The sequence below is a fragment of the Martes martes genome (assembly GCF_963455335.1).
Source record: "Martes martes genome assembly, chromosome: 12".
In the NCBI taxonomy this organism is placed as follows: Eukaryota; Metazoa; Chordata; class Mammalia; order Carnivora; family Mustelidae; genus Martes; species Martes martes.
Window position 1 is genome coordinate 16647285 of NC_137900.1, and position 27602 is coordinate 16674886.

A 27602-nucleotide genomic window follows, 5' to 3' on the forward strand; every position below is an offset into this window, starting at 1 on the left:
AGCCCTCATGAAGACTGACTGAGATCACGCATGTGCAGTGCTCAGACCTACTGCTGGTCTTCTCCTCAGAAGAGAAGCCATGTTTGATGAATCTTTAAGGACCTCAGAGTATCTACCGCAGAATCTTGTAAATAATAGAAGCTTAGTGTCAAGTGTAATCTTTTCAGAAGTGTGATTTGCTTTCATTGATATCAGGATTGTGTTTATGGGAAGAAACTGTGAAGGGCTGATTTTCTGTGTTTCAGAAATGTTATGGGCTACTTCACAAAAGACTGAGGCTGTGACCTTCAAATCCCCTGGGGAGTTTGCGGAGGGGGTCGTGGACAGCTTACTTGCCCTCTCCCAAGCTGGGAGTTGGGACCAGTCCACCATGGTAAGGCATTCTGTAACCTAACATAGAGAAGAGTAGAAACCTTTCATTACAGCTAGAGTTTCCCTCTGTCTTCCTTTCCAAATGCCTTTCCAAACATTTGCAATAAATTCCTTTCATACCCCTGCTGATAGTAAATACTTTTTTATTCTCTTTGAAAGGAATCTTTCATATTTAACTCGTTTAATAGAAATTTAAAGGTGTGGTATCTTCCTGGGCAGTTTCATAATAGGTACCTAATATTAATATTGGAAATGTCTTTCTCCATTTCATAAACCTGTCTCTGCTAAAACAATCCTGAGCATGATTTTGCCTTTGCTCTGGGATGATCCAAGATACAGAAACTTTTCTCACATATGCCATCTTTTTCTCCCCAAAGTGGGAATGAGGAAATGGTGGGTGTACCCAGAATGGCTGCATCGGTCTGATGGGGCGCCTGGGTGGTTCAGTTGGTTAGGCGGCTGCCTTCCATTCAGGTCATGATGTGGGGGTCCTGGGATCAAGCCCTGTGTCAGGTCCCCTGGTCAGCAGGGAATCTGTTTCTCCATCTCCCTCTGCCTCTCCTCACCGCTCATACTCTCTCTCTCTCAAATAAATAAAATCTTTTTTTTTTTTTTTAAATATTTTACTTATTTATTTCACAGACAGAGATTACAAGTAGGCAGAGAAGCTGGCAGAGAGAGAGGGGGAAGCAGGCTCCCTGCTGAGCAGAGAGCCCGATGCGGGGCTCGATCCCAGGACCCTGGGATCACGACCTGAGCCGAAGGCAGAGGCCTTAACCCACTGAGCCACCCAGGTGCCCCTAAATAAAATCTTTTTAAAAATTATTGATTGTGATTAGTTCAGAGAGCATATAAGATTCACAGGTATTGTTATAGCGGGTTGGAATGAGGAATTGAGAAATATAATTTGCATGTTCCTCCTCCGAGCCAGCTTTCCAGGCACCCCCAGCCATGGGAAAACAGCTTGAGCAGGTCTCAAATCTTGGAGGCTGTGGGAGTGACCAGAAGTAAATAATAACCTGGGTTCGCTGAGGTTCATTGAGTCCGATGAGAAAGACAAGGCCTGAGAAAAAATGGAGGATTGACCATTATGAGTTGACCATAGAAAAAATATTAATAGCAGACAATTATTTGGGAATTGTTGATTTGGCAAATGAGAGAAGGCAGGAAGAGAAAGGAGTTTTGTTTTGTCCAATCCACTACCGTTCAGCAGGTTTCCCTAAATCATATTATTACACTTTTAGGAACATTCCCATTGCATTCCTAGTCAGTCGGGACCAGCATTTCAGTCGAGGTGGGAGTGGACCCATCTAGTTCTGGCTCTGCCAACTTCATTTCCTTCATTTTCCAATGTAGGAATTTAACATTTCGATGGATGAACCTCTCATGGGTCCAGTTTTTGGTCTGGTTTTTTTTTTTGTTTGTTTTTTGTTTTTAAACAGAGAAACACAGTGAGAGAGGGAACACAAGCAGAGGGAATGGGAGAGGGAGAAGCAGGCTTCCCACCAAGCAGGGAGCCCAACGCGGGGCTCGAACCCAGGACCCCAGGATCATGACCTGAGCTGAAGGCAGCCACTTAACGACTGAGCCACCCAGGCGCCCCTCATGGGTCCAGTTTTAAGTAATATCTATAGCACATTATTCAGCTCCAAATTTTCATTATATAAAGTTCCCAAATGTACAGACTATCTAAAGGATCATAGGAATAAAATTCTTTGCTTGAAAACTTATTTATTTCCATTAGTAAACATACCTGGTTTTTATTTCCTCCTAGATCTTCTACCTTTTCTCCATGAAAGACTGATTTTCTTTTTCCAGTTATACTTTACAAATAAACAAAGTGAAAGACGTCCACACTGTTATAATACTGTTGTTGGAAGCCAAGGATCACACACACACTTTGGTGATAAATTGTCAAAAGCTGTATTATGTGTACAAACCCTCAGAGTTAACGTTCTGAGGAAGAGGCAGCTCTAGGACAGGGTTGGTACTACCAAGCCTTTAATGAGTGAATGTTCTACTGAATTTATATTCTGGCAGATAGGGTGGATAAGCAACTCACTTTTTAAAAAATTTTTTTCTAATCACATGATAAACATCAATGTAGCCTTTTATCAGTAACCTGCCTCTGGGGAAGTTCTGAATTTGTAGAATTGACTAATTTTTGTGTTTGTTTTGACCATTTTTTCCAAATTCCTTTTATAAAACTGAGCCAAAGTTACCTTTAGGTTCCCTGAGTCGAGGGCATCAAGCTGCTCGTTCAGGTACTAGAATGTGAACAATGTTGTAAAAAGATGTAGCTTATATGTATAAATGAATTTATCATTTCACCAGAAATGCTTGCAACTATTGTCACCAATAGTCAAGTCCACAATCACAAATTGCATTCTGTATTCCTTTACAAGGGAAGTTGGCTACCTTTGGTGTACTTAGAAAGCATATAAAATGGCTTTTTGTTAAATTAATATGATCGCTAATAACTGCATCTAATATTTTCAACATATTAAAAAGCCTACAAAACATTTAAAAAATGCTTAGTATTCACAGATGAGCCACCCATCATGTACACAGCAAATGAGACAAGAGAAAGCCTGACTGGGGGCAGAAAAGATGGGTGAGGTTGAGATGAAGGGGAAGAGAGGCTGAAGTCCTATCACACAAGAAAAGCTAGGAAGAGGGGCACCTGGGTGGCTCAGTGGGTTAAGGCCTCTGCTTTCGGCTCAGGTCATGATCCCAGGGTCCTGGGATCGAGCCCCATATCGGGCTCTCTGCTCAGCGGGAAGCCTGCCTCCCCCCACTCTCTGCCTGCCTCTCTGCCTACTGGTGGGCTGTCAAATAAATAAATAAAATATATATTAAAAAAAAAAAAAAGAAAAGCTAGGAAGACAAAAAATGGGGGGAAACAGCTTACATTCACAAAAGCCTTCCTTCACGTCACTTTTTAGTACTTTAAAAAAAAATAACTGCATATGTATTTTCAGTATTTTTCAATCACCAACCATGCTTGGACAGGGTAAATAGCATAGAATGAGAAGAGTGAAGACCCACCCCCAGAGTGTTTTTTGTAAGTCAGTCTGTAGATGTTTCGACAGTCCTTCCTCCAAATTGGAATTAGGGCAACATGGCAGCTTGGGGGGTGGACATGCTAAAGTGGGTATGAATAGATTAAGAATAGCAGTTGGGGGAGGTACTGGGGCCCAGGTTGAACATCAGCAGGTGTTGGCTATCTGTTGAATCGTCTTTGGGAAGCATTGCTAAGCATTTTCAATCCTAGAACGTTTGCTTGGAAATGAGTGGAATTAGTGAGCTTTTGGCTGCAGTCCAATTACCAAATAAACCATCACTGATGACAGTTGGGTTTTTCCTGAAAGTAGTTCTTCTGTTTCACTTAATGATTCTGAGAGCACAAGAGTGAAATATTCTGAGAGGAGAAGTAGAATCTAGTGAAACCCTGTTTACTCTTTACATCAGGCACTCTGACTCGAAGAGTAAGTAGATCATACAAATAAGGGTTGCACTTGCGTATTTTCCGGGTGAGGGAAGACATTGCAATAGAGTCCTCACTCTAACAAATTTAGGACTCTGGCACAGTATAGACAAAGCATCACTTAACCTCTAGATTCCTAACCCTCAGAGGACCATCTCCTTTTACTCTTTAAGAACATCTCATTATCTTTCGTCTTGGATTCCCTTGTGTTTTGGTGGGGAGTGACCCACTGTCTTCCCTGGTCCAGATGAATCTCACCTAGAGCTGCCCCTTGAACAATGTGGAGATGAGGGACACTGAACTCCTACACAATCCAAAATCAATGTATGATTTTGAACTCCCCCCAAAACTTAACTACTTGATCAGTAGTCTTATTGTTAGCACTGTCAATTAACATGCATTGTGTATGTTATATGTATTACATACTGTCTTCTTACAATAAAGTAAGGCTAGAGAAAAGAAAATTTTATTAAGAAAATCATAAGGAAGGGAAGATAAATGTACACTGCTGTACTGTATTTATTTTAAAAATTAACATATGAGTGGATTCGTACGGTTCAAACCCGAGTTATTCAAGGGTCAGCTGTGATTAATTTTCCTACCCTAATCCCCATCCTACTCCAAGGAACTGATGGAAGAAACAAGTCACAGGGTTTAGTCTTTCCCAAAGACGTCTTACTGAATCTATATCATGACTACATTTTCTTGTTGCATTCCCAAAGAAGACTTTGTCCCACCAAGTTCCACCAAAGTTTTCTCCCAGGCATTGAGTGACTCTCTGCTCCTGACTTGTCCTCAATTATGGGTTGTCTTTCTTCTTGGATTACTTTTTAGGTCACCTTTAAGATGCCTTTGTTTCCATATGAATCATCTGTTCTACAGGTGATAATGATTCAAAGAATTATTAACTATTAACTTTAAAAAGTAATACGTATTTTAGAATTCTGGGACATTTTGTGTGAGAACTAGAAAAACCTTTCAGAAGTGTGTTGTTGTCATCTTGCCTTTATATTATGTTTCTAGACCAGACCTATTTTTGTCAATGAACCTGCTCTGTTGAGGACCCAGATTGATTTTGTTAAAAAGATGATTGATTTTGTTTAAAAAGGATGAACAGTTCTTCATATCTCAGCTACCACATATTGTAGGTGTCCTTGTCTTTCCCCTGCCTCTTCTGGTCTCAAGCCCCTTTATCTCTTATCCGAGTGTGGAAGAGCTTCCTTGGAGGGTGATACTCTTTTCTCACTGAGAGAACGAACACCCAGAAAAGATGGCAACTGGAATGGTAAAAGGCTTTAGTAATTGGGTACACAGGCTATGCTTGGAAGATGTCACAGATAAAGGAAATTTCCTTATCATGTGTTGTATCATCTTGTCTCTTTGTGTTGACACATACAGATCCGCGCCTTCTGATCAGCATCCTTGGGACCTCCATCCTCTGTCTCTACTACATTCCGGTGATATGACGGCTTACCTATTACTTGGTGTTACTTGGTTTTCTAATCTGTAAAATACATATCTAACTTGCTGGAATTGCTCTAAATTAACTAATATTTGTGAAAGCACCAGATTTTTTTTCTTTATTTCTTTTTTTTTTTTTTTTTGTATTTCAGAAGTCTCTGGTCACTTATTCATGGTCCTTCAAGAATTTTTTTTTTCACTTATTCTTGCCCCTTCAAGAATATTTTCTTTCTCTCTCTTTCTTTCTTTCTTTCTTTTTTTTTAAGATTTCATTCATTTGACAGAGATCACAAGTAGGCAGAGAGGCAGGCAGAGAGAGAGAGGAAGGGAAGCAGGCTCCCCCGATGCGGGGCTTGATCCCAGGACCCTGAGATCATGACCTGAGCCGAAGGCAGAGGCTTTAACCCACTGAACCACCCAGGCGCCCCTCAAGAATATTTTCTAAGTGATAGGGGAAAGAAAGTAATATTAAAATGCGAAATAAAATCTAACTGCATCGGCTGGAAAATTATCACAGCATTTTAAAGAAATGTGGTTCTCTCAACTCTCTAGATTTCAAAACCTGGCTTGGGGCATAGGATTTAATTGGTAACACAGCATAAAGTAGCCTTTTCTGATCTCCAGGAACACAAGAAATTCAGTTCCTTTCTAGCCTTTAGTAATAAAACTATGGGCATTGTAAATTGATGTTTGTAGGGCGTACATGAGAAGAAACACATGCAGAATTAAATACACAATGAAAAAGAATAGAGTTTGGCCAAATGGGTCTTTTATGGATTTCACAATATATTTTGCCTTGAGTTTACTTTTAACTTAGTACTCAACTAAATTGGAAGATTTTTTTTTCATCCAAAGCCATATTTAAATAACCAGTTGCAATCACAATACTTGAAAATGTCATTTCCTACACTTTGGAAAAATATGTGTCTCAAGACTCTTTACTCTTTATTCTACTCTGCCCACCTTCCTTTCTCCCTATGTCCCACATTAGGATTTAATTCTTCAATTACTCTGAATTTTGGAGAAATGTCTAGATTCTCTTTTGCCACATATGTTTTGATTTTCTGAATATTGCACTCTAATGGGAATCTGCTGTGCATCTGTAGTAAATAAATCTTTGAATTGCTAATTGTTTCAGATTAACCCCATAGATCTTTAGCACAGATCTTTATGGCATTTTCAGCCCACAAATTAGCCTGTTTATTTCTAGGACTTTAATCAGAAACCCTACACACATGCACAAGGGTCAGAATGCCTGGTGGATAGTGTAACAGCAGTGTCTATATATTCTGTTGCCTCCTTGGGGGGCAGGCCACCCTCTATCTCCTCCTCCCCTCTTGTATGAGTCAGCTTGCCCTGCCATAATGGAATACTGCAGGCTGGGTTGCTTAACAACAGAATGTATTTTCTTGAAGTCTGGCGGCTAGAAGTCTGGAAGCCCGTGATTTCAGGGTGCCAGCAGAGTTGGGTTCTAGTGATAACCTCTCTCCTCAGCTTAAGGGACAGCCACCTTCTTGCTTGTCTTCACTGTATTTAATATATTCACACTGGGGGTTATAGTGTCACCAAATGAATTTGAAGGGGAGGGGACGCAGCTCACTCCATAACACACCTTAAGGACAATGCCAGTTGTGTCCCATGGGATTTTCCAGATGCTCTCCCCCCATCTCTCCACAAGCTCCATGCTCAGGGATACTGATCCGTATGACTTCCCAGGTCCTCTGGTTTCTGGGAGAGGGATGGGAGAGAAGAAAGAGATGAGGGTCTCAGTACATATGCCCCTGGCCCCCTCCCAGCAGGGCCAGCAGGGGTTGGTATGTCCCCTGGTCATGACTCAACTCCTATTAGCCCTTCTGTTTCCAGTTCCCATGACAACCCCTCCCCACCACTCTCCAGCTTCTTTCTATCCTATGAGGGTTGGGATAGTTCTTGATCTCATACTGTCCTTTGATGTTTCCCTTCACCAGACCCAGTTATAAAGTAATTCCCTCAAATCATCTTTGATAGAGGGATGTCACTTTTATCTGTAAAGGGCATTTGGAGGGCAGTGGCAACCCACTGTTCTTTCAGCCATTCATTCTGTCAACTCAGTGAATCTCCAGAGGACTCCATAATAAGTCCTGTTTCCTTTACAGTGGTGTCCCCTCTGGATGCCGCCATGATGGAATGACTTGTGGTCCTACTTCTGAGGGAGCTCTGGTCAGGTTGGGATTTCTAGGCAGAATTTTGTGTCTGAACCTATGTCCTTCTCCCTTAGAATGCTCAGGACCATACATGTCTCCTTTCTTTATCATTTTAATCCTGCGACCAATCTGGAAAGAGCTTAAAGGGCTGGTCTGCTCTTAGGTTTGAAAGCCGAACTTCAATGGAGACACTGGAGCTTTAGCTAAAAATAGTACAGCAACCACCAGCCTTCTTTTTGCCCAAAAGAAGACTGTTGTTGAGGGTGAAGAGTGCAGGCTTTAGCTCTAGTTGGATTTCAAGGTCTGGTCCTAGCATTCATGAGCATTTCTGAGCCCCAGTTTACCCATCTGTGAAATGATATAGACTTAAATCGTGCAGAATAATGTTTGTATAGTGCTTGGTGCATAATAAATGTCTATAAATGTTAGTCTCTTTAGTGCACAATGAAACTTCTGTGTGTAAAACCTCTTGTGATCATAAAGTAAAAATTATCTTTTAAGAATTGGCCCTGTGTTTCCCTTCCTAAGAGGGGAATAAATGCATTTGTTTCTGTTTATAAAAATCGCATATGGTCATGGAAGGATGGAATGAAGAAGAAAGAAAAAAAAAATCTTTCCTAATCTTACCAAACAGAATTAAGTTCTGTTACATTGTCACTTTATGGTAACTTTATGCATTTAACTTTATACACATTAACTTTTTAAACACACCACACACACACACACACACACGCACACACACAGGCACACATACATTCTTTTTCTAAACTGAGACCATATTACATCATTTTGTATCCTCCGTTTGTAATTACATTGTCAAAACTACCTTCTAAATATTTTCTTATTAAATATTCTTTTAAAACCAAGTACATTTTTAAAGATCTTTTCAGTGAATTTTACACATAGGCACCCAGTCATAGTTTTGAATGGGTATGTGTGTGTGTTTGTGCCAGACGTGCTTTCTCATGGTTTTGTGGTTCTTAATCTATTATCTGTTCCAGTGCTGTTTAAACCAGGAGTGGTTTTTGCTTATGTCATACATTCTGTGGACCTGTCAGATAAAGCTACTGTGTGACCATGCTCTTTGCCAGCAACAAGGCCCCTCAGTCTGTGATAGAGAGGGTACATATTGATGATGAATTGGACCCTTTCTTCTCTGCCTATGATGTTCTCTCTCTGAGGTGAGGGTATGAGTCAGTCACTGGAGTTTCTCAGTCTGGCCATCCACACCATAGTGAGCAGTACTTCCTTCTAGAGATTTGCAAAGCATTGAACAAAATCCTTCATTTATGATGGCTGAGTGAATTCTGCATCCTTCTGTACATTTCATGAATAGTCTGATGACAACCTGAAGGATGGTAAACCAGACCCAGCTGTCAAGTGGCAGTAGTATCCAGAACTTTCCCTCTCTCTTCACGAATTTTTCCCACTCCTGTGCGATCGTATTGCATTTTTCCACATTGAAAGACAAAAAGAAATCCATGTTCAGGTCAAATCATGTCATAAATATTCTGTTTCTTGAGGTTTCAAGGTCAGAGACAGTTTATCAAGGATATTTCAAATTCTTTGTCGTCTCTCTTTCCTTGGCTCTTTTACCAAAAATTCCAAAACCACATCCCAAACTACTTTACTTCCACCTGAGACCATAAAATCTAGGGCCTGGAAGCAAAAAAGAGGGTCGGCCATCCCCAGCTAGTGACTTTGGTTCTTACTCCCTAATTACCAAATGATAGATTTTGGCCTGTGTGTCCTTCAGTGTGACTTTCAGTTTTTAAAAGGTAAAATTTCTAAAGGATTCCATTCCGCCTCTTCAGAAAGATACACTTCACTTTGGCCAACTTCTCTCTTTTCTTCTGAAGATCTTATCTTACGGAACCAACGAGTCCTTATGCTTCGGTACATCTATGTTCTACTTTGCTTCTTCTCCTTAATTATTTTATGACCTCAGGAAACGCCGCGGATGGATGCCACATTTTGACATGAAGACTGTAACCCCATCTCCTAGCTTTGTAAGAAAAATTTCACGGATCGGGTGGAAGAAAGTATCCACCGTCAAATATGTTTGGAAAAGATCATCGGATTGTATCTCCCATAGAGTTTTGCAAAGAACAATCACTGAGTTCTACAGTAGGGGAATCTGTTTCATTTTGCTTAACTTAGAATTTCCCAAACATACTTAATACTGAAATTATTTTTCGTCTCGGGTAGCATCCCATTGACATCCTTCATAATTAGTGTCCATTGCATACATAGGGGAGGCACAGCTCTGGAAGACTCATTGTCCCTAATTCTGCTCCTCACCAACAGTGTGACCTAAGAATAAATCACACAACCTCCCCACTCCTCATGTTGCTCATATGTCAACTGAGGGAGCAGAAGAGCACCATTTCATGTGCATGGAGACTCATAGCCCTAGTATAGGTCTGTAGTAATCACAGCTAATGACATGCCCACTCTGCGGTCTGGCTGTGTGGGTTCAAATTTTGTCTTTCCACTTTCTAGCTATATGACCTTGGGAACATTTCTTAATTTCTGTAGCTCAATTCTTCATCTGTGTAATAGGGACAAAATCGTACCATTCCCACAGGGTTGTTGGAAGAGTTGAGTCTCATTCATGTAAAACAAATACAATTGTGCGTGGTGGGTACCTAGTGAATGTCGGCCCTCTTATTGTCGTCATTGGTATTCTTGTGACCTCTATGACTGTGGCGTGTGAGAAGGATTATTTTAGGGTTTTTTATTGGGATATAACTTACATATAACATTATATTCAAGCATACAAAATGTTGCTTTGGTATTTGTATATATTGGGAAACGAATACCACAGTGGATCTAGTACCATAGTCTTTCACGATGCCGAGTTACATTTTTTTTTTCTAGTGTTGAGAATTTTTAAGATCTACTCTCCTAGCGACTTACATATAAACAATACGGGATTATTAACTGGAGTCACTGGGCTGTACATTACATCCAGATTATTTTAGTTTCTGAAAGCAACTCCTCTTGGGTCACCTGGGTGGCTGAGTAGTTAAGTGTCCAGCTCTTAATTTCAGCTCAGGTCGTGATCTCAGAGTCATGAGATCGAGCCCTGGGTCAGGCTCCATGCTCAGCACAGGGTCTACTTAAGATTCTCCCCCTCTGCCTCTCCCCACCACCCCTGCCACAGGCTCATGCTCTCTTTCTCTCTTAAAAAAAAAAAATTTTATATATATATATATATATATATATATATTTATATACATATATATATAAAATATATAGATAGGTAATAAAAAGCAATTCTTCTGACCTCAAAAAACAGCGTACATCCAGCGTATTACTAAAATAGCATCACACCCCTCCTACAGCTGCTTGATGTGCCCTGTTGCTATTGCTTTCTGCACTTAGAGTCTGTGATCTGTGTCTTCTGTCATTTAATTTTTTCTGTTTGTGAACAGGGGCGGAGAGGCCTCGGCTCTGTTTTTGTCTGGGCCTCAGGAAACGGTGGAAGGAGCAAAGACCACTGTTCCTGTGACGGCTACACCAACAGCATCTACACCATCTCCATCAGCAGCACGGCCGAGAGTGGGAAGAAGCCCTGGTACCTGGAAGAGTGTTCGTCCACACTGGCCACCACGTACAGCAGCGGAGAGTCGTACGACAAGAAAATAGTACGTAACATTTGAGTGTCCGTCATGACTTACTCATTTATCTTTCCCGGTGACAGACAAAGGAAGAACCATAAACTCATATGCACAAGCAGTATACGGAACTAGACGAGTAATATGTGGGAGTCAGCTGCTGGCTCAACCCAAGTATTTTTAAGTGTTGCCATACCATTACCAGTTCCTTGATAATTCGCTCAAGGGAGGTTCTGGCTTTTCGGGTGCGTCTGATGGAAAATTTCAAACACCTTTGCTCTTGATCATAGTTTTATAAACTGTCTCAGGGTTTGTCTTTCTAAAGTGGAGCTAGGCTGCTTCCCTTGATACTTTTCAGCCGTGGCTAAGACCCTGCTCACAAGTCTTAGAGATTCACGCAAATCTGGGTCACCTCTGACTTTCACACAGCGGTGGAGAGACAGGGGATATGACACAGCTTGCTTTATGTAGTGCTTCATTCACATCCTTTTGGTTCTTCTTGATTCCTGGTTCTATGTAATTGTCAATGTGACTTTTCGGCTATTTTTTACTAACTTCTTTAGTTGCATTTTTTTTTTAATTGATTTAAGTAGAAAGTGCCTACCTATATGCATATCCCATCTGCCCCTATCTTTCCCTAATTCCTGCACAATAACTGGATTAAAAAAACATGCATTGGGAATGCCTGGGTGGCTCGGTCGTTCAAGCATCTGCCTTCAGCTCAGATCATGATCCCAGAGTCCTGGGGTCAAATCCTGCCTCGGGCTCCTTGCTCAGCAGGGAGCCCCCTCCTCCCTCTGCTTGTACTGTCTCTCTCTCTCAAATAAATAAATACAATCTTAAAAAACAACAACAACAACACATGCATGAGTCCACCTTTAAGTACCTCCATCATTCCTTAGTAAACATGACCCTGCAGTACAAAGTAAAATGTAAAAGGAGAAAATAGGGAGGTGACAAGTTTCACGGTGTCCTGGCTTTTGTAATGAAAAGTGACATTCCATGTTTTACCTTCATTATGAAAATGTTATAATCCAGCAGGACCCCTTATGCTCTCAGATTTGCTTGTCTCTCAGTACTTGGGGTCACGGTCCTCTAAATCTGAGTGGCATCCATCAGTTCTGCACCATAAAAATCCTGATGGAACTCTCTGGATTAAGAGTTATCTTCCAGTACCTCTCAGATCTGAAGGCAAACTTGCCATTGCTTTGAAGCAAATATGCCATCGACTCCTGTTTTTGCTTGTGGGATGGTTGCCATGGAGGGGGAATTGTGAAGTTCATAAAGGCCTTTCTTAAGAGAAATGTACAATCAAGCAGGCAAAATCTCCAAGGAGAAGGAAGGGTTTTCTGGGTCCTGGATGGGAGACTGCAGTATGGACAGAGGGACCTCAAAATCCTTATGTGAGATTTACTCCCCAGACCTGACCTTCCTGGGCCCCCAACCATGCTATGACGCTGTGATCGCTGCTATGACTGCCCCTGCCTCCACAATGACAGGTGGTCATTTAGGATTCTCCTGGGAAAGGACAGAGTGATCCAGTCACTGGGTGAATCCAGCCCGTCATAATAGACTTCACTTACTTTCTTTTTTTTTCTTAAAGATTTTATTTATTTATTTGACAGACAGAGATCACAAGTAGGCAGAGAGGCAGGCAGAGAGGAGGGGGGAGAAGCAGGCTCCATGCTGAGCAGAGAGCCCGATGCGGGGCTCGATCCTAGGACCCCGAGATCATGACCCCAGCTGAAGGCAGAGGCTTTTAACCCACTGAGCCACCCAGGTGCCCCAGACTTCACTTTCTCCGGACTTGCTACTTCTGATACCAAAACCTTTACTGACTCACTCTATGTATTTAACTTAAACCTGTTCCTACCTTCTGTTCGATCTCTTTCTCCCATGTTCATCACGGCAATCTGTTAGTAATTTTTCTCCATCCGGTTCTTAGAGTCTCTTTATTTTGTGAGACTCCCCAGATCACCATAAATTGGAGAGGAAGTTTGGTAGTTCTTCCAAGCTAGAGTCTCTGGCTTCAGACACGTCTCAGTGGCTCAGTGAACCTCACTGAGTCTTGGTTGCGCCGTCTGTAGAATGCAGGCAAAACCCTTGCCAGCCTCATTGATTTTGGGGGAAGATGAGGTGCTGGACATAAGGGACTCACACTGCACCAGCGCAACGAGCCACTCAGGATTGGCTGGTGCCACTGTTCCCTAGGACAGTGTCTCATTCTGAATCCTGGGAGGCGAGGCTGGCCATTTTTCCAACTGTTGTTAATCAGGGCTCTCGTGGCACCTCTGTTTTTCCAATCTACAAAATACTACGATCTGCACCACCTACCCCATAAAGAAAGGCACTTTGAACATGAACATGTTAACAGTTTGAACATGAGTAGAGTTGGCAACGATGTCAGCCTTTTCTGGTCCAGCTGACCCCTTTTCCTCCTAGATGTCAGAATGACAAATAATCCTGCATCGTGCCTGGGACCTTTTCTTCAGCAGGCTTTGAACCAGATGCCCTGGGTCCCTCGGAAATGCCCGCTTCCTGGCCATGGCATTGTGATTGAGTGTTGTAGAAATGGCGGCGTCTGTCTCCCTTTGTTCTGGGGCTCTCCTCCCGCGGCTATCCATTTTCTTGTGCCATTGGCAGCTTCTTCGGGAGAGCATGGTTGTCATGTCTTATTTGTAGAGCATCTTTGTGATTTGACCTAGGCAAATGCCAAGGATTCAGAAGAGAGGAAAGATCCCTCTGCTTCTGGAAAAGCACTTTGAATATATTTCACTTGTCTTCAACAGAATGTCTTGTCATGGTATGCAAGCAGGAAAACCTTGCTCTGGGTTTCCAAACAGCCAGACCTCTATCTCTTGGTTTCCTGCTCCTGCTATTAGTATAGTGTGGACCTTGGTATTTCATTCATGCTTTAACAGATTGAGATCAGTCATGGCCTTATGTCTCTTTACAGCAAGTGAAGCATCCAAAATACTAAGACTACTACAACAAGAAACTCCCTGTAAGCTAAATAGAAATCAGTTGAAATGCTCGGCTATTCTACAGCCATGTGATCAAATAATATGGTTTTATTAATAATCATACATCTTATTCCATGTTGAATACATCATACATTCACTGTGATATTAACATGCCACAAATATGGAATTTTTGTTATTCTTCTAATTAGTACCAGGTACTGCACTGTGCATATTAAATGGACCATCTCCTAGTATCCTCAAAACTCCGCCCAGGATGACCAGATACCGTCCTGCCTTTAAAGATGAGGAAACTAGTGCTAGAAAGGGTGAAAGAAAACCAGGCAGGAAGTGGTAGAGCCTGGATTTCTACCAAAGTCAGGATGGACACCCACGCCTGTCTTGTCACCAGTATGTGGTCGTGCTCTGGGCTCTTTCAAAGGACACCTGCTCTGGAGGTATCCGTGAGCAATGGTGCTGCTCTGGCCCATGTGGGGTTCTTGGCACAGTGATAAAATACACACACACACGTGTGTGTATGTATGTATGTATATGTGTGTGTATATCCAGAGAGAATATATAGGTATCTATTATTTTTCACTACTCGGCGGATTTATTTTAATTCTCGTGTTGGAAGACCTTCTCACAATCCCTTCAGACCATCAGTGCTCTCGCAGAAACCTGCAGCTCTTTGCCAGTCTGTGTTGCTGGGTGCTGTGGCAGGATATCAGTGCTGAGCTCTTCCAGGTTACGCCTTTTGTGTGACCTCCCAGCCAGGGCCCTCTGTCTTGCAGCAAGTGTCATCTATTAAGGCACCGTTCCCCCCAGATAGCCCTTAATTCGTGCCTCTTCTAGAGCATCAGCTCAAGGAGGATTTTCTTTCCCACCTCCCTTAAAGTCAGGCACTCCCATCTCCCACTCTTTTTATCTGTTCAATTTTCTTCCTCGTGTCCTTAGAACAATTTAGGACGTTGCACGATTCCTTGCTGTCTGTTCTGGAAAAACAGATTGGAAACTGTTTGTGAAACACTAGATTGGAAACGGCGTGAGGTTGAAGACTTTGCCTTGTTCCTTCCCAGAGCCTGAGCTGAGTAAATATTGGTGCATAAATCACCATCAGACACTGGGAAGGATGGCACCTTCACGAGCTGTTTGTATAGCTACAGGAAGACAGGGAGATGTTCTGTTTCTTTAAGAGAAACTCCTCCTTCTGGTCCGTCGTCGGTGAAAGGCAAAGGGCATTTGACAATAAAATATTTGGCATAGGAAATGGCCCACAGGACTCTTGCTACGTGATAAAGCTGTACCTACAACCTTTGTTCGGGTCGAAGGGCATCAAAGGTCCCGCCTGTCACCCTTCACTGCCTCCTGAAATCTCTCCTTGGTTCTGTTTGGGGAATAAAGCTTCCCTCTCTCCCCAGCCCCTCCTGTCATTAAATGATCCCTTTCTTTGGGGACTAGTTCAACCTTTGCCCTTTTTCCTCTAGTAATTTGTCTTAGGGCTTGGCGTATGGCAGTGATCGCATTCCCCCTGGGAGGGGTCTCGCGAGCCAAGGGTTGAGAATATAGGCTGTGCTCAGCCCTCTCCTGACGTCATGTTATTTTTTTTGTGTTCAAAACATACTTGCCGCCTGGAGTATCTCAGGCTTGGACTGAGCGACCCACTCCATGTGGAGGAATTCTCTTATTGCTTTCAGTGTTCCTAAGCAGCTACGCATTTTCTTTTTTTGCAGAAACATCCCGCTCCCCGCTCCCGCCCTCCCCCGCCACCCCAGTCGTTATTCCAGTACAGCTACCGTTCAAGCTGGGGTTGATTTCTATCATCTCTCCGTTTCTTCTTTCGATTTGAGAAATGTTATTATTTTTCAAGCAGAAGACGAGCAAACCCAGATGTCTGTAGTGCGTTTGGAAAGTTGGACACATCGTCTCTAGAGAGTGTTAAAAAGAAGAAAGGACAGGGGCACCTGGGTGGCTCCGTTGGTTAAGCGTCTGCCATTGGCTCAGATCGTGATCCCAGGGTCCTGGGTTTGAGCCCCACGTCAGGCTCTCCGCTCAGCGGGGAGTCGACTTCCCTCTCTCCCTCTCCTCCTCCCCACTCTCCTGATCATGCTTGCTTTCTCTCATTTAGTCTCTCTCTCAAATAAATAAAATCTTAAAAAAAAAAAAAAAAGAGGAAAAGACAGTTTGTTCCTCAAAAGTTCTAATTTCCACTGTGGCCTGAAGGAGAGCGTAGATGCCCACTTGCTGATGGGAACTGGATCTCAAGGCCAGTTCCACCGCCATGGCCGGCGGTGGTCTGGAGCGGCCATCTTGGCTTTCACGGACGGCGACCCCCTGTGACTCAGCTTTTCCATTTGGGGCCATGTCAGGATTTTATCCTCTACCACTTACCCATCTCTTTAGTAGCTATGCCTCCTTGGGCAAGTTGTTCCCTCTGAGCCTCCCACTTCCTGAGTTAATAGTGTATCTAGTGCGCAGGGGTCCTGTGGATTTCAATGTAGTTTTATGCACACACATGCATGTGCACCCATGTAAACACCTGTTGTGTGCCGTCCCCCTTGTTGCAAGTGGTGACACTTTTCTAAGCCATCCAGCTTGGGGTAGCAACAGCGGTGGTGAAGAGCTCTACTTTAGACCCTGGATTAGATGCACACATATACACATACTCTTTTGTAGGTGGCTTCTAAGTGTATGTGAGCTTTATTTGGAGATTTATTGGAGATTTATTTGGAGATTTGACCAAAAAAAAAAAAACCCAAAAAAAACCCAACCAAACAACAACAACAGAAAAAAAACCTTGAGGTCTTTCTTAATAATTGGAGGGCCTTCAAGTAGAGTCTGAGGGAGCTTGATGTTAATAATTCAGCTTAGCCAATAAATACTGTGCTTCTGCTCCCTACCTAGCACAGAGCTGAACATGACAGAAATGCGAAAATCATCGACGACGGCAGACTCCTCCAGTGATGGTGGCCTCGCCTTTGTAAGCAGAACCTCACGTTTGCACGTCTCATCTCCAGGTTCCCCTAGCAACACGGGGCTGGAGTGCTGTGTGGCCTCCTCGGTCACGACTGCATTTTAGACCAGACTTTGGTTGAACCCAGGGAGCATGAATTGGTCCTCCATTGCCTTTTATTTTGCCGTGCTTAATAAATCAGCTTCTTCTGTTTTATTCATTGACACATTGAAGATTTATTTTCTGCCTTCATTCCCCCATCGCTGTGTTTGAAACAGCTTTTCTGGCACATTCCTCATCCAAATCAAACTCCACACCAGAAACAAATTCAACCTAACAGACAGTAGAATCATTTCATGTTTTAAAAATATCTGCTTGGTTGCTCTTTTAACAGATAGGAGACAATATGGCCCCTTCAAAATAAAACATCGCAAGATATCAGGGAGATAGAAACTCTTAACTCCAGGGTTGCTATTAAGACTTGTCACTCATGGCCAAAGTCAGCCTGAGCTGAGGTTCCCTGGAGAATTTCCTCAACAGGCTGGAATAAAAGATCCAATCAGCCCAGCTAATGAAATGTGAAATAATAGGAAATAAGAGCTTAGGATGAGAAAAAGCCAGGGCTCTGCTCAGAGGGAGTGAGACTAGACCTGAACGACGCCCACCCCTTCTCACCAAACACAGAGGACATCCCTAACGCGCTGGTGTTTCCCAAACTGTCTGCTCTTCATCCTGAGACAGGCCAAACGTCTAATTTGCTCACCAGGATAGCTTTGATCTGGCTCGAGGCCTGGTGTCCTCTCCTGTTTCCCCCACTCTGACGGACAGGGAGGATGTTTTCTTGAGCAATCTGAGAAGTTGCGTGGAGGAGAATTCTGTTTCTGATTTGGGTAGTGAACCGAGGGAGTCTGGAGCGCGCGAGATGCATCCCCGGGGATGAAAACCAAATTTCGAGACTTGCTTTAAAACGGCATCGAAACTTCCAGGCTTTAGTTTTCCGTTCTCACACGTAGAGCCTCCGGCCTCCATGACACGGGCCAACTCTTCCACGCAACTTGGCTTTTTAAATTACGCTGTCAGGGTCTGCGTGCACGCGTTGTGATTAATGGGGTCCCCCATGTGGTTCCTGTTTGGGGGACATCATTTTTCTTCGAGACTGCATTCTCCTTGGTGGTCTTTGCCTTTTCGTTCTAAAGGGAGACCTCCAAATTCCCTGATACTGTGATTTCTCTTAATGATGAAAAGCCTGCCTTAGATCTTTCCAGTAATTGACGCTTAAATATTTCCACCAGTGACAGTAACTTCCTCTTGAAATGGCCCAGCTGGAATTTTCCCTGAAAGCAGGGTGAGAAGGAGGGAGGGAGGGAGATGGCTTTTGTTTCTTTCCTTTCTCCCTTCCACTCTCCCTGTCTTCCTACCTCACCCCGTTTTTGCTCTTTTTTCACTTCTTAGGTTTCCTTTAGATAAAGTGCTTGAAAAATAAATAAATAAAGGAGAGCCCAGCGCCGGTCGGGAATTCCACAAGCGTGGCCGTACTGAGAACACGTAACATGCGGTTGGTGTCTGTATAGAAAAGTACGGGGCGCCTTTTTGCTTAACGCATACAGCATGTACGTCTCTACCTGGGGACTCTGTAGGGATGAGCCTTCTTCCTGTTGGGGACCTGACGTCCCAAAGTTTTTATCATTCACGTTGGAGGTTGGTGGGAGATGGCTCTTGATTCGACTCAAAAACGTTAAACACACACTTGGGGTGTTTATTTTGGATGGGTTTCTGTGCACGGCAAGGGTCTGGTACAGCAGAAGGACAAGCAAAAGGAGCCAAGTGGGAAGACTTGGTGAAAAATCTTGAATCCAGGCACAAGTCATTGAAAAAAAAAAAAGAAAATTTGGCCAAGGAATGTGACCATGAGGGTGAGGTAAAATGAGAAGAATGCAGGCAGGGCCATCTCTCAACAACAGAGGATCTGGAGACTCGGAAACAGACTGTTTCTGGGGTGTTTATGCCTTGACGTACGGACCAAGGACTTTGGAAAACAAGGCTGTGCGTTGACCAGCAATTTCAAATGAAGTAGACGGCCCTTTAATGATCCAGCCGTCCCACGTCTGGTCACGTAGTCAAAAGAATTGAAAACAGGATTGTGAAGAGATCTTTGCTTCCCCGTGCTCTTGGCAGCATTATTCACCAGAGCCAAGAGATGGAAGGCACCCAAATGTCCACTGATGAGTGGATGAGGGAAGAAAATGTGGTAAATACATACAATGAAATATTATACAGCCTCAAAAGAAGGAAATCCTGCCATGTACTACAACAAAACGAAACTTGGGGACATTATTCTGAGTGAAATAAGCCAGATCTCACACACACGTGCGCGCAAAGACAAATACATACAATTATGTTTATATGAGGTACCTTAGAGTAGTAAAACTCATAGAAACAGAAGGTAAAATGGTGGTTACCAAAGGCTGGGAGGAGGGAAGAATGGGGAGTTGTTTAGTGGGTGGAATTTTATTCATAAAAGATAAAAATGTGCTCAAGAGATCTCTCGTACAACAGCGTGCATATAGTTAACAATACTATACTCGACCCTTAAAAAGTTGTTGAAATGGTAAATTTGTGTTATGTGCTTTTTTACCTCAACAACAACAAAAAAAACCTCAAAAAATACCTTTTAAAGTCAATGAATAAAAATCAAGAAAGTTTCTTATGTAGGAGTGGGTCAGGCTCTGTTTACCCAGATATCTTATAAGCATCCAACACGGAGGTTCAGAAGATGGCTAGTTAACCACGTCTGTTCATCAAGAAACAACCTCCCTGGCTTGCCAGACACACTGTGGGGGCTCTCAGCCACCATTCACTTATTTAAGAAAAGAGGGTAAGGCTTGCCTCCTCTCTCCCACCACCATGTCTTATGGCTCTATATATTTTTGTTCATTCTGCCACTCCTTGGGTATCGGTGCCTCTCTGGTATGGATGGTCTGGTGACATTAAAAGTGTCAAAAGGAACAAAGAAAAGAGAACTGTTGGCCCTGTGTGAAACTAGGTCAGCTAGCTTGTCAATGTAGATCCATACCAGATAATTAAAGGTCCATTCAGACATCCTGAGGGGACTCTGAGGTAACTATTAGGGGAAGGCTCATTTCTGAAGACTTACGCAGCACTATCTTCCTGTGAAGATCAGATTTCTTTCCAAATCAACCAACCTCCACACTCCTCTGGAACGATACACCTTAGAACCACAGGACTTTGCCTTCAACTGCCTTTGTCCCCCCCACACCTTTCTGATGAACTTTCACCTCAGTTTTCCTATTTGTCTTGATGCCAAACAAAGCTTGACCGCTGTCTTCCAGTAACTTCGAGAAGGGCACCAGCTCCCCTCACAAGGCTTGTGCATTCCTAGCAGGAGCGATATCAGTCCCAAGGAGGCAAAAGTAGACGGTTCTTAGGGAGGGAGGGTTTTTTAAATCTTAGATATTTCACTGGTTTGCAAAATCTTACCCCAGCGTGTTTTATTTGTCTTGTTAAGGAGACTCTCACTTCAACTTTTTCTCCCTGAGTGAAATGATCGTGAAGGGAAGGTTTAAAAGCAGGGCTCTTGCTGATAGGAATGTTATTCAGCCGCAGCTGAAGCAAACTGGATTCAAACCAAGAAAGAAAAAAAATTATCTGGTGCTCGCGTTCTGATTGCAAAAATGGAGAAATGGCGAAATCTCCTTCTGTAATATACCGCCAGGCCCTCAGTGCGGTAACTTCCCCTCAGGCACCCTGGGTTCGACCTTGTTTTGGGTATTCACGTTAAATCTTTGAGGAGGTCTATGGCAGAGCACGCCTTTGCTTAACACCCGTGCCTCTCCCGGGGTGTCCGTTCTGGAAAAGCAGGGCCGGACCGTGTGCTTTCATGCTTGCAGTGCCCACCTCAGGGTCTGCTGGTTGCTTCCACATATCTGATCATGAAAAATGTTGGGGTCATGAGAGAACTTTAGTTTTAACTCGAGCTGGGTCTGGGGTGAAGCAAGCGGCAAGCGGGGGTTTGGGGGGAAAATGGAAGGCATAACCCCTATGTTCCAAGCCAAAGCCCTAGTCCTGACCCCGGTTTTAACAGAAGTGGAGTCTGATTTCCAGATGCTTCTCTGTTCAAAGTTGACTTACACAGGCGATTCTCTAGAAGTGATACAGTCACGGGAGTGCAGGGACAAGGAATTTAAAACAACTGTTTCAACACCCCCCCCCCCCGTTCAACTTTTATGAGGGAATTTCATTCAACTTGCATGGGACTCCCATGGCCCTAGAACCCTAAATTTTTCATTTTTGTCTTCTAGATTACTACAGATCTGAGGCAGCGCTGCACGGACAACCACACTGGGACCTCGGCCTCGGCCCCCATGGCCGCGGGCATCATCGCACTGGCCCTGGAAGCCAAGTAAGCCTTTATCTCCCTATGTCTCTGCTGACGACAGCCCCTCATCTCAAGGACCACTTACCCATCCCCTACGATAGAATCCCTAGCACAAGAACCCAGAATAGAACCTTCTAAGTCCCACCTTTAAAATGCCAAAGATGAGGGTTTTAGCAAGAATTGTTTTCCCTATATTAAGAAAAAAAAAACCACTTTTTTTTTTTGGTTTTTATATCCTTAAAAAATCAAACTGTGTAATTACTTTATTATGGAGTCATAGCGCAAGCGTGCCAATTGGCTCCAACACTCTTGCCTTGTTGAGGTTTTTATTCTAGTCTGGGAATGTTCCTGTGCGTCTCAGAGCAGTCAGGGGCCCTTTCCCTGAGGGACAGCGAGGCAGCTCAAATTCCAGGACAATAGTGCTCCCTCTGGGGGACAGACTGTGTCCAGGTCCTATGACAGAGGTGCAGGGACAGGAACAACCCATCTACCTTCTGTCCTGTTCAACACGGTCAAATTCTGTGTCTGAAAGACCCGTTTGAAGAGGCACCCTTGGATGATGTGCAGTGGGTCTCACCTTTCTCTAAACACCAACAGATTTTTCTCTCTTAACTCTTTGAAATCATTGACCTTAATTCTTTCAAAACCTCATAGAGATCTATACTCTCTTACCCTCGCTTTCAAAATCCGAAACGTCCAGAAAACTGGAAGTTCTTTTGCACATTTGACACACAATGTCCTCTCATGGCAAAGCTTGCCCTGAACTGGTGTGAGGCCTTTTACAGTCTTTGTTGTGAAAATTCCTACATTTTACCGCAGAAATATCAATGTATTTGATTACAAGGTGCTGGCTCAGACCTCCCCTTCCCTGCCACCTCCATTGGAAATTTTGTGTAATATGTGCTCTGGATGCCGTATCTGAAAAAATTTTTGAATTCCAAGCGCATCAGGTCCAAAGATTTTAGAAAAGGGACTGTGGGCCTGCACTCTGACCCCTCCTACAAGGGGACCATAAAAGCAACTGAAGTAATAACGTAAGTGTTTTTCCAAAAATAGCCTTGCACCCCTGCCTGAGGGAGGAAGGGAAAGATCCTTCGATTTAGTCCTACCCTGATGTACAGCAATAGTAGGTGACCGAAAAGAGTGCGAGAATCATGACAAGACTCGGGTACTTCAATAAGAAAGGTTTTGGCTCGTTCTCAGTACATTCACAGCTGCTGCTTTTTAAGGCAGGGGGCCTGGGTAAAGGCTCTCGGGCCTTAAAGTGATATGGAAAGGGTACATTATAAGCCGTGGAAAGCCTTGAAGTAAGACAGGCAGAAAAACAGAGCTTTGGTTGTGGGCTGCTGTAGTCTGTTCAGACCACTGTCACAAAATACCATAAATGGGGTAGCTTATAAACCACAGACACTTATTTCTGCTTTTGCTGGAGGTCTGCAAGTCTAAAATCGAGATGCTGGCGGATTCGGTGTGTGGTGAAGGTCCGTTTCCTAAGTGGGTCCCATGGTAGCAAGAAGGGGCAAGACGAGGGAGCTCTCTGGGGTCTCTTAAAAGGGTACTGATCTCACTCCTGAAGGCTCCACCCTCCTGACCTAATCACCTCCCAAAGGCCGCACGTCCTAGTACCATTATGGTGGGCAATAGGTGTCTACATAAGAGTTTTGTGGGGACGGAAACATTCCGGACATGGCGGGTGTCGTACCTCTTCTTGGCCTCTTGCCTAAGCATTGGTGCTAAGGGAAGCCCAGCTTCCCACAGATGTTTGTATTTCTTCCTTTTGGAGGAGGCTAATTATTAATCATTTCAGCATATTCTAGCTTTCGAAGATTTTATTTATTTATTTATTTGTCAGTTCTAGAGAAAGAGAGCACGCACAAGCAGGTAGAATATTCTATCTTTTAACGTGGTGGAAATTCGGGTGTAGCAAAGAACTTGCACTTACCCTGTTACATTTCACTGGGCAGTTCTGCCCCCAGAAGTCTCCATTAACTGTCTGTTTTTAAAGTGGTCACTGTTGATTGGAGTTTTGAAAATATATTATCTTCATCCTGAAATTCTGGGGTGTTTCTCGGGAGTATTTCCCGAGGCACAGAATACCAAAGGGAAAGAAAAGTCAGAAACTTTTCCTGCATCTCCCCATTCCCCCCAAAAATGGTTGTCATCTCAAACTCAGCAACCAAGGGTCCTGTCTGTGACTGTAGACCTATGTGATACTCAGTTCCTTGAGATATTGCTGTAACACTAATATTTCAACAATTCTTTTGCGCACTATTTAAGCTCAAATGGAAAATCCTTAACATTTGTGCCCCAAACAGCCCACTCAATTGGAGAAATTCGCTTTGGGGCTGGGAACACTCTGAAAGTCTTGGTCTGTTTTCTCTTTGTCTGCGTTTTGAGCATTTTTAAAGACTAATTTTTGCCACAAGTGTGATGGGTGGAAGAAAGGTTGCAGGATATACCCTAACCTGGAAAAATCGACTGTAGGTTAAGATTTTAAGCAGTTCAGTTTGATCGTGGGGCCAAAGTAGATGGCCAGTAATCTGATGAAATAAGAAAGGATCGGCCTTGCTGTTAACTCCATTGGCTTGTGCTACAGGCCAGTCTTTGCCTTGGAGTGAAGGTGGAGGCTAGGAGAAAGCTGTCTGAGGATTAAATGAAAGGGTCAGACATGATTGATCTACGAGGATCAATAATTTCCTCCCACATAAGGAAAATGGACCTGGAACTAAGAAATTTTTGCCAGGAGCTCCGCCAACCTCACCCACTCCGCAGCCCCCACACCTTTTCCCCAGGATCTCCTCTTATCCTCGTACTTTCCAGCAATGCTTAGACCTTGGTATTTGGAGAGTCTGCCTCTCCTCTCACAAACTGAAAAGCCTCATCTACAAGATAGTCCCTTGTAAGAAGAGAGGAGGAAAAGGCAGAGCGAGGCAGAGTTATGCCCCAGGACACTGCAGACACGCATCCCCTGCGCCGGTCAGTGAGGAAGGGTGAGGCTCAGGCTTCGGTCCCTGTTGATTGGCATCGCCCAACCCTGGAGGGAAGCAGCTTCATTTCTCCGAAGGTCACTAGACTACAGTATCTACTCAGGGAAAGCTCCCACCTCCGGCGCTCCCCGCAGCCTGATTTCTCCGCACCTGCAGGTGCTTGCCTGCATCAGAACAGTAGATCTCCCTTTGGAGCCCCTTGACCCGATGGGCTCTCTGCCATTCGGATTCTTCCTGCTCCCCTCCCCTTGGAGATTTTCCCAAAAAAACAAACGGATAAAAACCCGAAAAACACATTGTTAGGAATCTAAGGGGAGAGAAAACAAAAACAGATGCAAACCACAGAAACAGATAAGCTTCCAGAGTGCAGATCTCTTATCCCAGCCTGAAAAAAGCTGGGTCATGAGTTAACTTGGCTGTGTGACGGCTCACAGGACAGACACCCCTCCCCCAACCCCCGGCCCAGACCATCCTTGTAGGAACGTGTGTCATAACAGACTCCCCCATCGCGCACCCCAGATCTCAGGTAAAGTGAATCCTCCCAAGACAGGAGGGATTTGGAATGGCTCTAAAACTCTGCCACCTTTCCTGCTCTTTCTGGGTTTGAGCTCTCCTGCCTCTGAAGCCTCATCACAAACTTTGCCTTTTTAGTAAATAAGGTAGTTTCCTTTGCTCCCAAGGACGTGGCTGGGGCACTTGTACATTTCTTAGCTTTCTAAAAGCTATAAGCAATTTCAGAATAAGAGATAAAACTGTACTCTTCAAAGAGAGGGGAGACAACTTCTTGTGTTGGGGTGCTCTTTTTCTGTATTAGTTCAGCAGTTTAGAATATTTCAATTTGGGGGGTTTTGTGGATTTGCAAGGAATTTTTGGGTTTTTCAGCAGAGTGGGAATGTGTATCAGTGGTTAGGAGTGAACTAATTATCATTTGGGCTGTTGCTGCTTCAAGTAATGTCTTTTTGTACAGCGTAACTCAGAAAGTTCTGGTAAAATGAGTGTTCTTTAATGAAGAAAGTAGTGAAACATGACTCATGGTTTTAGGGGAGCAGCCTAAAAGAACACCAGGTCACATGTAAAAACAGCCTTGCATCTTGACACAAATATATATATATATTGCGGGTCCTCTAGCCCCTGAGAAGAGAAAAGACAGTTGTTAGTACATGATGTTTCCTACTAAATGATTTATAAAATAAAAATGGAAATAATTGATGTTCATAAAAAGATACTGTTCAGATTATTTTTTAAGACTTTATTTGAGAGAGAACATGAATGGGGGAAGGGCAGAGACAATGAGAGAAGCAGACTCCCCACTGAGCATAGAGCCCGACGTGGGGCTTGATCCCAGAACCTCGAGATTATGACCTGAGCAAAGGGTAGAACTTAATGAACCGAGCCACCAAGGTGCCCCTACTATTCAGTTTCTTATACTATGTTTTACTGAAAGTTTCCCTGATCTGAGTCTGTAACTATTAGCAAAGAGAAGCTAGTTTACTGGAGTCTTTTATATGTTCAATTACCAGCATTAGCTCAGGACATTCAGAATTTAACTTTGCTAAAGAAACCTTTTGGCCTTAAGTTGCAAATGGTCTCTCATTGGGAATTTGAATAATCTATATTCAGCAATCAAGAACTGTTACACAACGAATGGTCAATAAAGGGGACTGAGTTGGGTAGAAATTTCTAAAATTACTTAGGACTCTGAGAAGGAGTGTAACTGATACACAGAACATTCCACAAATCCTTGTTTTAAGTGACCTGGAAGCATTTTCCTCAGATTTCAGATCTCAGGGGCCTCAGGGATACCTTCCTTTGAGAACATCTCATCTCATGTATCTGGACCTAACTTCAGAGAATATACAAATTAGGGTGGCAGAAAATACACAAATTCTGTACTAGAAATATACCTGAAGTGTATTAAGCATTTGCTGCTTCTGGTACGCTAGCTTCACAGGCAGACAGACACACACATCTCTAGGTAGGCTCGTCTCCTTCTTATTACCTGTCTGTTCTCTCCTAGTTCAGATGTCTCATTGGAACATATCATATACATATTTGTAGAACACAGGTCCTAGAAGGTATAGAGAGAGGATATAGTATTAGGTAACTTAGTTTGTTGTTGTACTACAGATGTTTTTATATGAATTCTCTTCCAAATGAGGCTTAAACTCCTTGAGACGAAGGGTTGTACCTTTCGGTCTTTATTTATAGGCATATAACAAATATCTGATACATACTAAAAAAAAAATATTAAAGCATCATGCTACATGCTAAGTGAATTAGGCAGGACATAATTCAGATATTTGCAAAACCTGTTGCTTGCCTTCAAAGGGAGGCAGATGTACACTAATATATAGCATGAATTGTTTACAAAAGCCAGTGCAGTCATTTGGGGGGAGTATGCAGGATTTGGCCGAAAACAGAAATGGCCAGGCTCCATGATCCAACTTGGAACTTTGGCTCCATGACGCTTTCATATCCTCCGTGACATCTAAGCACAGTGTTTTGCAAAAGGTCATTTCTGAACAAACATTAGATCAATCCATCTAGTCCAGCCTTCTTATTTTTTGTACCCAGGAAATGAGGTGAACAGCATTGCTCAATTTCATATATTCGTTGTTTTTATCTTAGTTCCTCTCATTGGTGTTGATTAGTGACTTCTCCCCAACCCACATCAACTCATCCCTTACCCAGTTTACTGATTATTCCTTAAAACTGGGCTTAACACGGGTAAAATAAAGGCATGATGTTATTCCCTCCCTTCGCTTCCAAGAGAAGTCCCTCTACCTTTGATCTTTAGTGAAAGGGATAATGGAAGACGCAGAAAGGTCAGTGTGTGAAGAATTAAAGATGTGTTGAGCCATAGGATGATTCACACCATATGCTGTTGATTGCAGAAAAACCATTCTGAAAATTCTCTTCTCAGGAAATTCAACTGACCATCTACATTTCTTATAAACCTACAAAGTCCATCTATATAAATGTTACACCATTCCTACTGATCAACCACCTTATGCCTTTGCTCTGCCTTTCGTTATAACCTCTGTCTTACCCATGTATGTTTCCAATGGAGGAAAAATATGAGGGAATGCCCTCAAATATTTGAGATTCAATTATTGAGAGAAATACATACCTGGGACAGTTGAGATGGTGCCTGGAGTTTTTAATAAGCTGAGTTAAAGTAAC

The 27602-nt window shown here is 43.2% G+C and overlaps 1 protein-coding gene across 3 annotated transcripts in view; it reads left to right on the top strand.

The window, feature by feature from the left end:
• The window catches only part of PCSK5 (proprotein convertase subtilisin/kexin type 5), a gene marked incomplete at both ends in the record, with an annotated part of 451941 nt that overhangs the window by 178885 nt on the left and 245454 nt on the right, over positions 1-27602 (top strand). For all 3 annotated transcript variants that reach the window (XM_080819756.1, XM_080819754.1, XM_080819755.1), the window contains 2 exons: positions 10941-11153; positions 21356-21456. In XM_080819756.1, the coding sequence (XP_080675882.1) occupies positions 10941-11153; positions 21356-21456 (314 nt within the window). The remainder of the gene's footprint in view (positions 1-10940; positions 11154-21355; positions 21457-27602) is intronic.